Source organism: Kogia breviceps, chromosome 1 (genome assembly GCF_026419965.1).
Source record: "Kogia breviceps isolate mKogBre1 chromosome 1, mKogBre1 haplotype 1, whole genome shotgun sequence".
Lineage (NCBI taxonomy): Eukaryota > Metazoa > Chordata > Mammalia > Artiodactyla > Physeteridae > Kogia > Kogia breviceps.
The window spans coordinates 177832007-177846335 of record NC_081310.1 but is presented as its reverse complement, the minus strand read 5'-3'; the positions used below and the strand labels follow the sequence as shown (position 1 = coordinate 177846335).

The 14329-nt window shown below is 39.5% G+C and overlaps 2 protein-coding genes across 3 annotated transcripts in view; one reads left to right on the top strand and one right to left on the bottom strand.

Moving 5' to 3' along the window:
* TINAGL1 (tubulointerstitial nephritis antigen like 1) overlaps positions 1–14329 on the top strand; it is a 496849-nt gene that overhangs the window by 283251 nt on the left and 199269 nt on the right. The window lies entirely within an intron of this gene.
* SNRNP40 (small nuclear ribonucleoprotein U5 subunit 40) overlaps positions 1–14329 on the bottom strand; it is a 39212-nt gene that overhangs the window by 2028 nt on the left and 22855 nt on the right. The window contains exons 6-8 of the mRNA XM_059037461.2: positions 8392–8512; positions 4412–4494; positions 3302–3363 (exon numbers count right to left, since the gene is read on the bottom strand). Coding sequence (XP_058893444.1) covers positions 3302–3363; positions 4412–4494; positions 8392–8512 — 266 coding nt within the window. The remainder of the gene's footprint in view (positions 1–3301; positions 3364–4411; positions 4495–8391; positions 8513–14329) is intronic.

Below are 14329 nucleotides of genomic sequence, written 5' to 3'. Positions count from 1 at the left end.
GAATTAAAATTAGAACTCTTAATATATTCCAGTATTCTTCTTTCTCTTATATACCTTGTGTCCTCAAATACCTTGTGTCCCTTGCCATCCTTCACTCTCCCCCCACCCCTGCCAAAAGAAGTTCCTTTGACCCTCACCCTTGCTTGGGTCATTTTAAGCTGAAGGTAAAATAAATAGATATTATCTTCATATGACCATGCAAAGACAATCTGTTGGTAAATTTAAAAGGCTGGTGGTTTTCAAACAGGTTATACCAATTATTTACATATCTGTTTTGTTCAATCAACACCTAAAAGGGTACAATCATCAGCACTTGATTATAAAATACCTAGTTCTGAACAACATTACACTTTTGGTCTAAAATGCAAATAAACAAGAGCTTCTTAATTATACTGTTTAGCTCACAAGGGCTAGGCTCCGTAGGAACTAAATAAAAGTTCCACGCCAAGGTGGAAGAGAAGGAACCCCATCTGTCTGCAGACTCCCTGGCTCTAATGCTCATATTTTCCTCAGTGTCTTCTTTCTTGCCATGTGCAATAACTGTCCTCATTAATCCATCTAAGGCTATGTGGCCTACTGAAAAAGTGTATAAGTTCTGGGTTCAAGTCTCAATGCAACTATTTAATAGTTAAATAACCTTAGACATCCATTTAACTTCTCTGAGCTTCTCTTTCCTTAGTCAAATGATGGAGTAATGATGGAGACAATGTTGATCTCACAGCTTTGTTGAGAGAAATAATGAAATAATGTATGCAAAGTGCCTGGCACACAGATTAATGATAGCTATTGTTATGATGAATAAATATATGAGCAAAACAGAATCACATGAAATCAATAGGCTGAATATGAATAAATCACTCACAGCAGAGACTGACTAGTCTTCTCGTAGTCCTTGATAGGAACTGTTGAAGGGTTTCAAATCTGAACATGAGGAGGTAGGTGAATTGCAAGTAGGGAGGAGAAATTTGCCAAATTCAGACCAAGCTGAAAAGTTTTCTGAGAAGGAACAATACACTTTCCAGGCACATAAAAGACAGCAGAATCCCAGCTCTCCAAGGGTTTACTTTGAGGCCTCACTCTCCATGGCTGCCAATTAGATGCTAAATTTAGAGTGGTTCCTTATCCTCTCCTTACTCTGGCATGGCAACATTTGGCAGGAACCAGGTTCCTTACGTAACAGCGCTGCTTGTTGACTTGGGGCTAATTGGTGAGGTGGCCTGTGCAATGTGGCCAACCCTCAGAAGGTAGACATACAGGCTCTTCCTAGACCAGAGCCATGCTTCCACATGTAAGGTTTAAAGGAACAGTGGGGTGGGAAAGAGGGAAGAGAGGACATTGAAAGTTAGAAAGGACCAATGTCAGAAACACACTGCTCAGAAGAAAAGCTAGGCAGGTACCATTTAAAAAAGCTTAATTACATAGGAAAGATACATCTCTGCTGAAAATCATGTAAAAATACTTAGAATGGTTCTTACTGTCAGAATGTAAGACATCTTAGGCTGTGGGCCTGTTTTTCAAGGTCTTCTTTAGAAACGTGGCAACTGAAAATCCTTTAGATTCCCTCTTCAGGGCAGCTTGCTAAACCACCAGGACTCAAACCAGCAATGTGACATGGTTTTGGCCCTTTTTCCCCCATAAAATACTCAAATACTTGTCCATTTTTCCTGGCATTAAACATGCCAGGGAAAAAAAGTGGACTCTGGAATCTTCAGGTATGTTCAGCATTGTTCACAAGTCAGAAAGGATGGGACAGACCAAAGTGAGGCTTCTTTATGGTTGTGCTAGAGCCCCAAATAGGAGAAAACTTGGGCACACGCCGAAAGCCCAAGCTAGCCTAGGAAAGGCTTCATGCTTATAGGATGGTGCCTGTTTTAGTCGGGTAGCAGGAAAATCTCTAAGTGGGGAGAAAGATGAGGTTAAGCTAAAAAGGGTTAAGACATCTCCCACTGGGAGCTAAACCTAGAGTCTGCCATCAGAGGACCTCATCATTCTTTACCATTCCACATTTGCAGCCCTGGGCACTTGAACTTCCCTACTCAACCTCTGACTCCCAATTATAGGTCACCACAGACATGTCAAATACAACAGCATCTGAATGAAGAATTCTCTCCCTTCTGTTTCTCATTCATCACCTAATTTCCTCAGGCAGTTTAAATTGATAGTTAAAGCTTCACAGTCTCTTAATTCAGCTCAGGGTTGGAAAATACCTAGCCCACATGCTGCCATACCCCTCACCTAGCAATCTTGACACTTTTCCCACTGAACCCAGACCCAGCTCTGAATCATCCCCAACATAGGCAGCCATTACCAATAGATGAGCTGAGATGCAGGGCAAAATTTGACTACCATCCTTGAGCTAGGAATTTATTCATGTAATATTCACTAGCTGCTTACTCATTCAGAGATGAGTAAGACTCATTCCCTGACCTCCAGGAGCATATAATTTAGTAGGGGTGCCCCACTATGTTTGTCTTACTGTAAGATGTAATAAATGTTAATAAAGGTTAGATGTATACAGTGTGACTACAAGCCAGAACAAAGAGCAATTAGTAATGCCTGAGAGGTAAGGGAGAGAGCCAGGAAAGTTTATAGATATAACATAGCTGATTACTAGAGAGATATAGGAGTTTGGATAACGGAGAAGAAGAGATATAAGAGAGAAGCCTGGAGGCATAAGGGATGTAAGAACAGGGAAAGTTCCATGTGAGTGAAGCATTGTGGTGATGGTGGGGGAGGAGTACACAATATGTATCTGAATGAACTGAAGCATGGCAGAAGAATCTCATGAGGGAAACTGGAGCCAGATTAGGAGTTTGAATTTTACTTTTTTTTCTTTTTTTTTTTTCTGTGGTACACGGGCCTCTCACTGTTGTGGCCTCTCCTGCTGCGGAGCACAGGCTCCGGACGCGCAGGCTCAGCGGCCATGGCTCACGCGCCCAGCCGCTCCGCGGCATGTGGGATCTTCCCGGACCGGGGCACGAACCCATGTCCCCTGCATTGGCAGGCGGACTCTCAACCACTGTGCCACCAGGGAAGCCCTGAATTACCTTGATGGCAAAGGGAATCCAATAACCAAAGAAACTGTTTACCTCCAGGTGTAAAATGTATCCAGAGAGGGCAGAAATGATGTGTTTGTTCACATGATCCTTAAACCCTTCAGACCACACATGACTTCATCTCTGAATACAGCTATAACTCTCTGTCTGCTATAGCTCAGTATCTGCACTTAATGCATTAAACATGAGAAGATACCTGCATAGCTACATCACTCTTTACCTCACGCCTGCCTAGTAATCTTTACCTGTCGGCTGAGCCAGCTGCTATCTTGCTTCCATCAGGTGACCAAGAACATCTCAGAAGATTCTATAATGATGAATAAGCAGGAATCCAATGAATATAATAATGCACCAAACCCCTCTTTATTAGACTATAGCATCACTAAGAGACTTTAAATTTCTTGAGGTTTTTTTTTGGCCGTGCCACATGGCTTGTGGGATCTTAGTTCCCCGACCAGGGATCGAACCTGTGCCCCATACAGTGGAGGCATGGAGTCCTAACCACTAAACCTCCAGGGAATTCCCCCTCTTAAAATAGAGTTTTAATTATTCTCCCCAGCATATAATCAATAATTATCTTATATTCTGTGGCCCAAGACAGCCTAATTTGATATATTTCAAACCATATAAAAACCAACTGTAGAAATTGCTTAATTTCCAGTAAATTAAGAGTGGACCTGGCAACAAAATTTTATTCTGCCTATAAACGGAGGCTCCCCTTGCTCCTTTATCTTAATCCTCATTAAATTTTTTGTTTATATTATAGGAGAATAAAAATAAAACCAATTCTAAAAAAATATAAAATTTGATTTATAAAGTAAAATTGAATTTTAATGGGTTCTCAAAAGGAAAACATTAGTCTACATTAACAAACTATCTGGAGGAAAAGCTGCTTTGAAGAGCTGACCTGGGATTTGAGAGTTTAGAAAAAATTTGTCTCTCAGAACTTGGCCTGTGGTGCTTACTGAGGGAAGGGATGTATTCTCAGGGCTCTAACAGCTGGTCACTGGGAGGGTGAGGGAGGCCATCTGGGTAATAGCCATGGGAATCTGAGTCCCATATGGAACACCGACCTATGAGGGTCAAAGTTCCCAAGGAATTAAAAAGATAGAGTGTCTTGCTGAAGTCCGAAGTCCTAAATTTGAGGGGGGCCCCATCACTATCTATCTATGTGATTGCCTTCTTGCCTATGCTTCTATTAGTTTTATTTCTGGCAAGAACAGTTTTGATGGAGAACAGTGTTACTAGAATGCAGCCCCTTCCCAGGAGAGCTGTTGTTCCTTATCCTTAGCACCATCTTAAATGTTTCTTTGAATCAAATGGACAGTAAAATTCCTCTGCCATGCAGAACTCACCTTTTCAAAGTTGTGTACATTTCCTTGAAATATCTTCACACACCTTTCTTTGGGAGCAAACGGCCGGACATCCCAGACCCGCACTGCAAATTCAAACAAAGCAAAACAGCTATCAGCCAGGGGCCTCCTGAGAACCCAGCTGAAATCAGTATCACATCAATGACAGATGCTGTTTCCTGGGTGGAGAAAGACCAACATGGTACACTGCTACCTGACAAGGCTTTTTTATTTTTTTAATGGGAACGAAATGCATCCAAGTTCCATTAACAGGGACTAAGGACACAGAGGAAAACTGAGAAGGTAGGAAGGGAAAATGTCAAACACATTGCTGGGGATCTGCAACAGAAAGTAGCTGGGTGTGATACTGATTTCAACAACATTCTGCAAATGATTCCTCTGCCAACCCCAAGAGTCACACTAGCAAAGTTTCAATATGACAGTCTAAATACCACTGACTACTGTGACAATCAATCTATAAAAATCAAATTCAGGACTAACCTTTTTTAATTTTGCTCATAGGGGAAAATGACAACTACCAAACTACCAAGAATTAGAAAAAGTGAACTTTGATTCCAATTCTAGCTCTGCTGTATATATGGAGGATATCAGGAAAATAGTGAGGTTGTGTTTTGGTCGCCTTTATAAAACGAGAATACCACTTGCTCTTTTTTTAAAAAATAATAATATTTTAAGGGTCAAATAAAATGACACATGTGAAAGGGCTCTAAAAGATTGGCAGCAATAAACAAAACAATAAACAAAAAAAATTGTTATTTTATTGTATAGCTATAACAAGAGATTCTTCTTATTTTTATTTTAATAACCATTTAGGGAATCTCATCTTTCCTTACTATGAACAAAGCTAAAATAAGACAATGGCAAATCTATTGAAATAGGATAGAAACACCCACAGTAAGCAGTGGCCACAGCCATTGTTAACTAAAGCTAAACATACAGTGGAATTTGAGTGATGTCATTTTATTTGAGTGTGAAAAAAACAACAATCCTTGAAGTCAAACAGGTATAAAAAGGTGAAGCTATGCATGAAAGTTTGCTATTCAGCTGAGAATACAGTCAGAAGGTAAGGATGTTCATTCATTCAACAAGTATTAATTGAGTACCCACTGAGTGCTAGGCACAGTTTTCATTACAAAATGTCAGTGAAAACATTTTAGTTTATCAGAGGGGCAGTTCCAAACTCTCCCAATATTAAGCATATAATCCAACAGGTCATCTTTCTTTTTTGCTATAGTAAACCCACCCTCCCATCCAACAATTCAAAAACAAGCAAAGAAAGGACAAGTGTGTGTGTAAATCCAGAATATTGAGGTGTTTTAATGAGGACCTCTTGTCACATCAATGCTTTTGGAGTGGGGAGGGAGGGAAGACAGACTGTCAGAAAGAGCACAACTGAGATATCAATAGGTCTATTGATCATCTGAGCTTGGTACTCTTTGAAAATGCTTGAGAACTGCCTTGGATGGATCTCCAGACTCATCTTCCTCAGTAAACTAATCACTATGAGTTTTTTGTACCCCGCTTGAATCCATAGCCTTGGATTCGTAACATACCAGAGCTGAAATGGGCCTTAAAAGTGAAGTCCAGGTCTCTTATATTATCAGTATAGAAACTGATGCCCAGAGAGGACAAATGCTATGTGCAAAGTTGCTCAGGGATTAGATGGCAGATCTGGGACTAGAATCCTGGCTTCTTGACCATCTCTTCTAAAGTTTTTTCTTTTTCTTCCTTTTTTTTTTTTCTTTTCTTTATTATGCCCCTGCCTCCTCCCCTCAAAAGTCAATTTTAAAAGGTTACATATTCAAAAGGTTACATATTCCAAGGTATTTAAAATATAGTTCCAACAGAAAAACACAAGCTCTGCAGCAAGAGCTGTGCTGTCTCAAGATAATCAGATTTCAGTTCAGGCAATTCAAAATTAACTCACTATTTCCCCCAAACTGATTAAGAACTGTTCACTGGCAGTTTAGAGAATCTAAAGAAGTCATGTGGAAACAAAAGCATTTTGTAGGTTTGCATGTACCTCTATCAGTGAGATAATGAAAATGACTCCTACAAAGTTAAGACAGCCACACACATAAGGCAGTCGTGGTTGTGACATGCAGAACAAGTCGCTTAGTAATGTCAGGGTTGGTTTTTTCTTACACTTCTGCTTAAAATGTGAGAACCCTCTTGTTCCAAATAATTTTTACTAAAACCTAAAATAAGAATGAACTACATAAGGACTAAAATTCTACTGAGATGACCGTGATTTAAACAAAAATCACTGGAGGTTAATGGGGAAGGCACTAAAGAAATAACAACTTGGTGCCTGCTTCTATTTACCCACTGCCTTTCAGAGCCTTTATATACCACCGTGTTAACAAGGAACTGATTTCAAACCACAGTCTATACAGACCAATTTCTATGTAACTATATATATATATATATATATATATATATATATATATATATATATATATATTTTTTTTTTTTTTTTTTTTGCGGTACGCGGGCCTCTCACTGTTGTGGCTTCTCCAGTTGCGGAGCACAGGCTCTGGATGTGCAGGCTCAGCGGTCATGGCTCACGGGCCCAGCCGCTCCACGGCATGTGGGATCGTCCTGGACCGGAACACGAACCCGTGTCCCCTGCATTGGCCAGCCGGACTCTCAACCATTACGCCACCAGGGAAGCCCCAACACTATTTTTAAAAGCTAAAAAATGTTCAACTTCAACTGCTGAAATTCATAGATATCAGTTCATCAGAAATGCCTAAAGCATCCTCTGAACTCCTTTGTCCCTGATCACAACAGAAGTAAAAAAGTAAAAGGTTTCCCCTAGGCCCAGATATCACATGTCCCTTAGGATCTATCTCACCAAGTAGGCAGGGAACAAATTTATTTACTTTCTTCCCTATCCACTGACTAAACATTAAAAAAAATTACTTCCCAACTGGTGTCTTATAATGCAGTGTGCTGGACATGTAAACACTGGCCTTTCTGTTCAGGCTTTTATACTTTGGGAGCAGCAGGTTCACTCCTGATGTCTTTGACATCATTGATTCTGCCCATCAGATAGAATTCTTTGTTGGGAACAAGACTGACAAAATAAGCAAGGTGGCTGGACATGGCATAAAAAGCTGAAATTGTAGCTATATCCCAGGCATCTTCTTGAAGACATGCACCTCAAGCTTTTTGAAATGGTCATCTGTTATGTCATCAGCTCAAGAAAATAGCAAGTGCAAACTCCAGCACTGCCTTTTCCTGGGCAGGGAGGTCAGACTTTCTCCAGTTCTCACAGACCTGGTCAGAGAGCACTGGGTTCTTTGAGAAGACCCTGTACCGGGCACTGTGGATAACCACGGTATAAGAGCACCTGTTGGCCAGGCTGGTTACCACAATGATGAGTTCCTTGTCAGCTTTGCTGAGCTGGCCTGTTTCCTTGTTACAGATGGCACTGTAGTAAGCAAAGAAGGCTCTGAATTCCAATGGCCGGTGACACAACACTTAAATACATTTGTTAAAAATCCTGTCTTCTTTTCTATCTCCTCCATGAACTCTACAATATCAAAAGGCAGGTCCTCTTTGTAGTGAATGGGGCAACGGCTGATGGGTTTGGACTTCTCTTCCTGCTGAGTCTCATAAAGGTGCAAGTTCAGGGTCACCATAGGCAACGTTTTCCAAAACCTATTAGTCACAGGCGAAGAAGAGACATCTGCTTCACAACGCCGAGGCGGCAAAGCATCAACGTGGCGGCGCTTGGCGTGGAGGCCAGGCTGCCTTCCCGTGCACTCAGCCCTCTGGGCCTAAAGTTTTTTCTATTAAAACCTGTTTTCCTAATTGTCCTGGTGGACACCTGCAAGCCATCCTGGACTCTTTCTTGGACCCTCATTTATTCAGCACACATTTCTAGTTCCTAATGCCCACTTTCTTTAGGGTCTACAGTGACTGGGCACTGGGAGAGCTTTTCTTTCCAAAGTTACCTGTATTGTCCATTGCATTGGACAAGAGATAAGAGCCTTCAGAGCTTAAACTCAGGCCAGTCACTGAATCTGCATGGCCTCTCATCGTGTAGGTCAGCTTATTTTGGCGCAGGTCCCAGACCTGCAAAACAAAACAAGGCAGCACTTGCAGAAAATCAAATTGTGAACAGCAAAGAAATAGTTATTAAAGAGTCAACTGCCTGGGAAAATTGGTATCCCTTCTTAATCTGCCTCTGGGCCGAGCATTACTTTACCACAAAATATAGGATTTCTACCAAAGAAGAAAAAACTCTTGCCTTCCTAACACAGAATCAAAGTTACTAAGTTTGACTAGAAAAATATGAACTAATGAATGTCAAATATTAAGATAAATTTTAATAAAAAATAATAGAATTTAAAGAGGTTATTTTCAATTCATAAACAAAGTAGCATTTAAAACACTTAAACTATGATTCTTAGCAACTAAAAATAAACTATTAGAACTATATAAAAACAAGTAAACACGTCATTTGAAAAAGGTATTACGATTGCATGTAAAATGTATATTAACAATGTAATATGCAAAAATACAGAGGCTTAAAATTTTTCATTTAACGTCATAATATGTATACAATGGAAAAGCATATTTATTAAAAGAAAAATAAATTGTAGGTTCACTGTTCCCTGGGTAGGAAAGGTAAGAGAAACAGTTCAGCTGAAAATAACCTAATGTCAAACAGAAAAAATAAACTGTTCATTAAGTTATGGCTCATAAACACACTGTAACACTACGAGCTCTCATGCTAGCATTCGAAGAGCAGAGTGGAAAGAGTGAGCATTTAGGGTCAGACCGAACCAGTCTTTGCAACTTAAGAGTTATGTATCACTGGCCCACTAACCTTCTCTGAGCCTGTTTCTGGTCTGTAAGATGGGGATAACATTTACCTCTTATGGCTGTTGTGAGGATTACAAATAGAATGCCTAGTACACAGCAGGCCCAATAATAATTGGTAGCTGTTATTAAGCAACTCCTAAAAATACTCTGAAGATCAAATGTAAAAATGTTTATAAAATAATTTATTATTAAGCAAAGAAGGAAAATACAAAACAGTCTATATTTACATAGACTGAAATTATGTAAAAACTACATTAAAGGAAATAGAAATGGTCTGGAATGTCATATGGAAAAAGAACAGCAATTTTGTTAAGATCATTGTTATATAAAATTTCATCCAAATTTGATTCAGTACTGACAAATAGTTTTTCTAAATGAAACAATTTTCTGCTGTCCCTTTAAGCAAGGCACCTTCCTCATCTAGAAATGAGTTTGATGTTGTATGTCAAAGCAATACATAAGGCAGACAACTCCACTTTCCCCATCAATAATTCATGTGTGGAACCCAACACACGTCATATACAATCATTTTTGTGTCAGGATGTTTGCTGCCTCAATAATTAGGGAGGCTTGAAGTGGCTGACATTTTTTTGTTCAAGCTATTGTTCCTCCTCTTCAGAGAAGGCATTGTTGAAATCTTCAGCTTTTTAGGAGAGAATGTAATTCATCATCCCTCACAACACTTGGGTGCTCCTTCCAGACTTTCCTCTTTGAGGCCTGCACACGTTGTTTTGCAGAGCCAAAATGTATCTGGGATTGCCAAAGAAGTGAGTAGGGCACTAATTTAAGCAAAATATTTTGTAGATGTCCTAATCAGCTGTTCAGTGAATGTTTGGGCATCTGATTAGTGGCAGGTGCTGCTGGAGATAAAAGAGATGTTGTCCCTGTTCTCAAGGAGCTAAAAAAGTGATGAGAGGCCTGGACAAGGGGCAACAGCCAAGACAGCAGAGGGATTAATGTTCCCATGGTATGTGGATGGGAGGGAGAAAGGGAAGGTTTCACAGAGAATAAAGCACTTCAGCAGGATATGGAAAAAGAAGATTTTGTTTGTTTATTTGTTTGCCGCACCACGCAGCTTGTGGGATCTTAGTTCCCTAATCAGGGTTGAAACTTGGGCGCCTGGCAGTGAGAGCACAGAGACCTAACCACTGGACCGCCAGGGAATTCCCAAAAGGTTGTTGGTTGTTTTTTTAAAAAAATTTATTTATTTAATTTTATTTATTTTTGGCGGCGTTGGGTCCTCGTTGCACATGGGCTTGCTCTAGTTGCGGTGAGCAGGGGCCACTCTTAGTATGGTGTGTGGGCTTCTCATTGCAGTGGCTTCTCTTGTTGCGGAGCATGGGCACTAGAGTGCAGGCTCAGTAGTTGTGGTGCACAGGCTTAGGTGCTCCGCGGCATGTGGGATCTTCCTGGACCAGGGCTCAAACCCGTGTCCCCTGCATTGGCAGGCGGATTCCTCAACCACTGTGCCACCAGGGAAGCCCCTAAGAGGTATTTTTTATTTAGACAAAATAGAAGGGTATTCCCAGGCAAAGATAATGCATGAAAGCAGAGAGGCATGAAAAAATTACTGGGTTGTAGGGAATTGGGCAAAGAGAGGCAGCAGACAATGCTTGAGTGATAGGCAGGCAAAGGGCAGCTCATGAAAGATTCTGAATGACTGGCTTGGACTTGATATCCCTCACTGGGGAGCCACAGAAGGGTTCAGAGTAGTGGAATGAGTTGGCCAGATTCCAGAAAGATCCTTCTGGCCCAGATAATCGGAAAGGATGAGAGCAGAGGTGGGAAAATCTATCTCTTTACCCACTACATTAAAAAAAAATCATCAACTAAACTCCCATTCTGACTAGAGCTCGGGATTACAAGCAATGCCAAAGAATTGCCAATCAGTCTTCAAGTCATTAAGTAGAAGCACATTTTCTTCTTTTATTCATTTTCCTCTGACTCCACAATTCTATGCCCAGGAAGAAAATCCCAAGAGGCTGGCAGGAACAGTATATTTGCTCACAAACATATAGAGAATTTGCTCACTCCAGATTTTAAAAGGGGCTTCCATTCCCTGTTTGTTCCCCCCCTTTCTCAGAATAGGCAGTGCTATCTGAGAGACAGAAGCAAACAAAAACCAGGCTCTTCAGCTGTACTTCCTAATGTAGTAAGGCAGTGTAGGGATTTGTCAAGCAAATGCTCAAGGCTGGTAAGCCCCTGACTGCTTAAAGGGTACTTGTTAATTGACTAGAGGCAATTTGATAGGGGCAATATGCAGGGGACACGGTTCAAGCCCAGGCCATAGCTACTGAAGCCCACACTCCGTAATGAGAAGCCACCACAATGAGAAGCCTGCGCACCACAACAAAGAGTAGCCCCCGCTCGCCACAACTAGAGAAAGCCCGCACGGAGCAGCAAAGACCCAACGCAGCCAAAAATAAATGAATAAATAAATATTTTTTAAAAAGAGTCTTTCTGGGTCCAAGGGCAGTTACTCACTCCTAAGCATGTCAGAACAGGGTATTGTTAAATAGGGAGAAGACTGAAATTCTATGGTTTCACATCTCTCTAGCACACCCCTTAGTTATACAAGAGCAAAATGAAGTCAAATAGCTATAGCAACCTGATTTCAAATTATTAACTGCTGTCGCCAAAAAACAATGTGGCGGGCTTCCCTGGTGGCGCAGTGGTTGAGAATCCGCCTGCCGATGCAGGAGACACGGGTTCGTGCCCTGGTCCGGGAAGATCCCACATGCCGCGGAGCAACTAAGCCCGTGAGCCATGGCCGCTAGGCCTGTGCGTCCGGAGCCTGTGCTCCACAACGGGAGAGGCCACAACAGTGAGAGGCCCGCATACCGCAAAAAACAAAACAAAACAAAACAAAACAAAACAAAACAAAAAAAAACAATGTGGCAACCTGTATCCAAAATGTGAAACATCCTTATATTTGTTAACACATTAATTTTCATCTAGAAATCTATTCTGAGGAAGTAACTAAATATGGAAACAGTTTCACACAGAAATATGTTGGATACAGCAGCATAATCTGTGATAGTGATACATATGAAACAGACTAAATGTTCAGTATATTGATTGCTGCTTACTAAATTATGGAATATTCTAATAATAAAATATCTAGAATATTCTAATATTCTAGATGATGGCAGCTGACATGTGCTTAACACTTACTATGTAACTGCTATGTTGCTAAGAATATATTTTTTACCTCATTTAATCCATGTAACAACTGTATGAGGTAGGCTGATTATTCCCATTTAGAGATAAGAAATGGAAACTCAGAGAGGTTAAATAACTTTCTTAAGATCACATAGTTAGGAATTAAGTGGCAAAATCAGAAAAATGATCCTAAGTTCTGGGGATGTTATGTACATCATGGTGACTAAAGTTAACAATACTGTATTGTATATTTGAAAATTGCTAAGAAAACAGATCTTAAAAGTTCTTATCACAAGAAAAAATATTCTAACAATGGGAAGTGATGGATGTTAACTAGACTTCTAAAGTTAATCATTTTGTGTTATATAAGTCATTATGCTGTATACTGAAAACTAATAGTGTTATATCTCAATAAAACTAGAGAAAAAGAGAAACAGAAAAATGATACAAACTACAACGCTAAGAAGAAAATAAGATAAGAGTGATGTGATGGAGAGCAACTAGAAGGAGGGCCTAGTTTCATCTAAGAAATCCTCTCTACAGATATGTCTGAGCTGACATTTGAAGACAAGACTAAGCCAGCCATGGCAATATCTAGTGTCGGGGGTTCCAGACAAAGTAGTAGCTATATGTTACTAAGTGAAAAGAGCATCATATAAAATTTTATCTGAACATTTAGACATTTACATACAAAATACTATGGCACAGAAACAGACTGAGGAAATAAACTGAAATATCAAGAGTGACTAAATTTGAATGATAAGACTACGAGTGACTTTTTTTCTATTTTTATTTTTTCTAAATTTTCTTCAATGAACAAATGATCATTTTTACTACTAAAAACATTTAAACTGTAATAAGTAATTTAATCTCATTTTTAATAATTTTATTCCCAATAAAGTTGATTTATTAACCATACATTTAAATGCAATTTTTACATCTCTGCAAAACTTTTAAGGTAAATAAGTAGGCAAATCAGGAAAGCCTACCCTGATTTTTAGCTTGGAAAATAAGGTATACTGTAAACAGTGCACAAACGCGGAGTTCCCAATGCTGACAAGAGAAATGATCCAGAGCAGGTACATGATAAGAATGCTTGAGTTTTTAGAATACTGTGTGCATTTCTAATAAAAAAAAAATCCCTGAAAATGAGCATTGGCAGAAAAATGTGAATGTCTGTGGACAGAATAATGACTCTTTGTTTAGAAAGATAAAGATAAAGGCTCTGATATGATCCAACAACCCCACTCCTGGGCATACATCAGGAGAAAACTAATTTGAAAAGATACATGCACCCAATGTTCACAGAAGCATCATTTACAATAGCCAAGACATGGAAGCAACCTAAATGTCCATCAACAGATGAATGGATAAAGAAAATGTGGTATATTATATAATATAATATTACTCAGCCATAAAAAGAATGAAATAATGCCATCTGCAGTAACATGGATGGACCTAGGTATTATCATACTAAATGAAGTAAGTCAGAAAGGGAAAGACAAATACCATATGATACATCACTTACATGTGGAATCTAAAATATGACACAAATGACCTTATTTACAAAACAGACTCATAGACATAGAAAACAAATTTATGGTTACCAAAGGGGAAAGGGAGTTGGGGAGGGATAAATTAGGAGTTTGGGATTAGCAGATATAAACTACTATATATAAAATAAACAACAAAGGTCCTACTGTACAGCACTGGGAACTATATTTAATATCCTGTAATAAACCATAATGTAAAAGAATGAGAAAGAATATATATGTATAATTGAATCACTTTGCTGTATACCAGAAACTAGCACAACACTGTAAATCAACTATATTTCAAAAAAAAGGTTACAAGGCTATGATGTAGAGTTATTAATTGCCGTACTCATGGGACTATATTTAT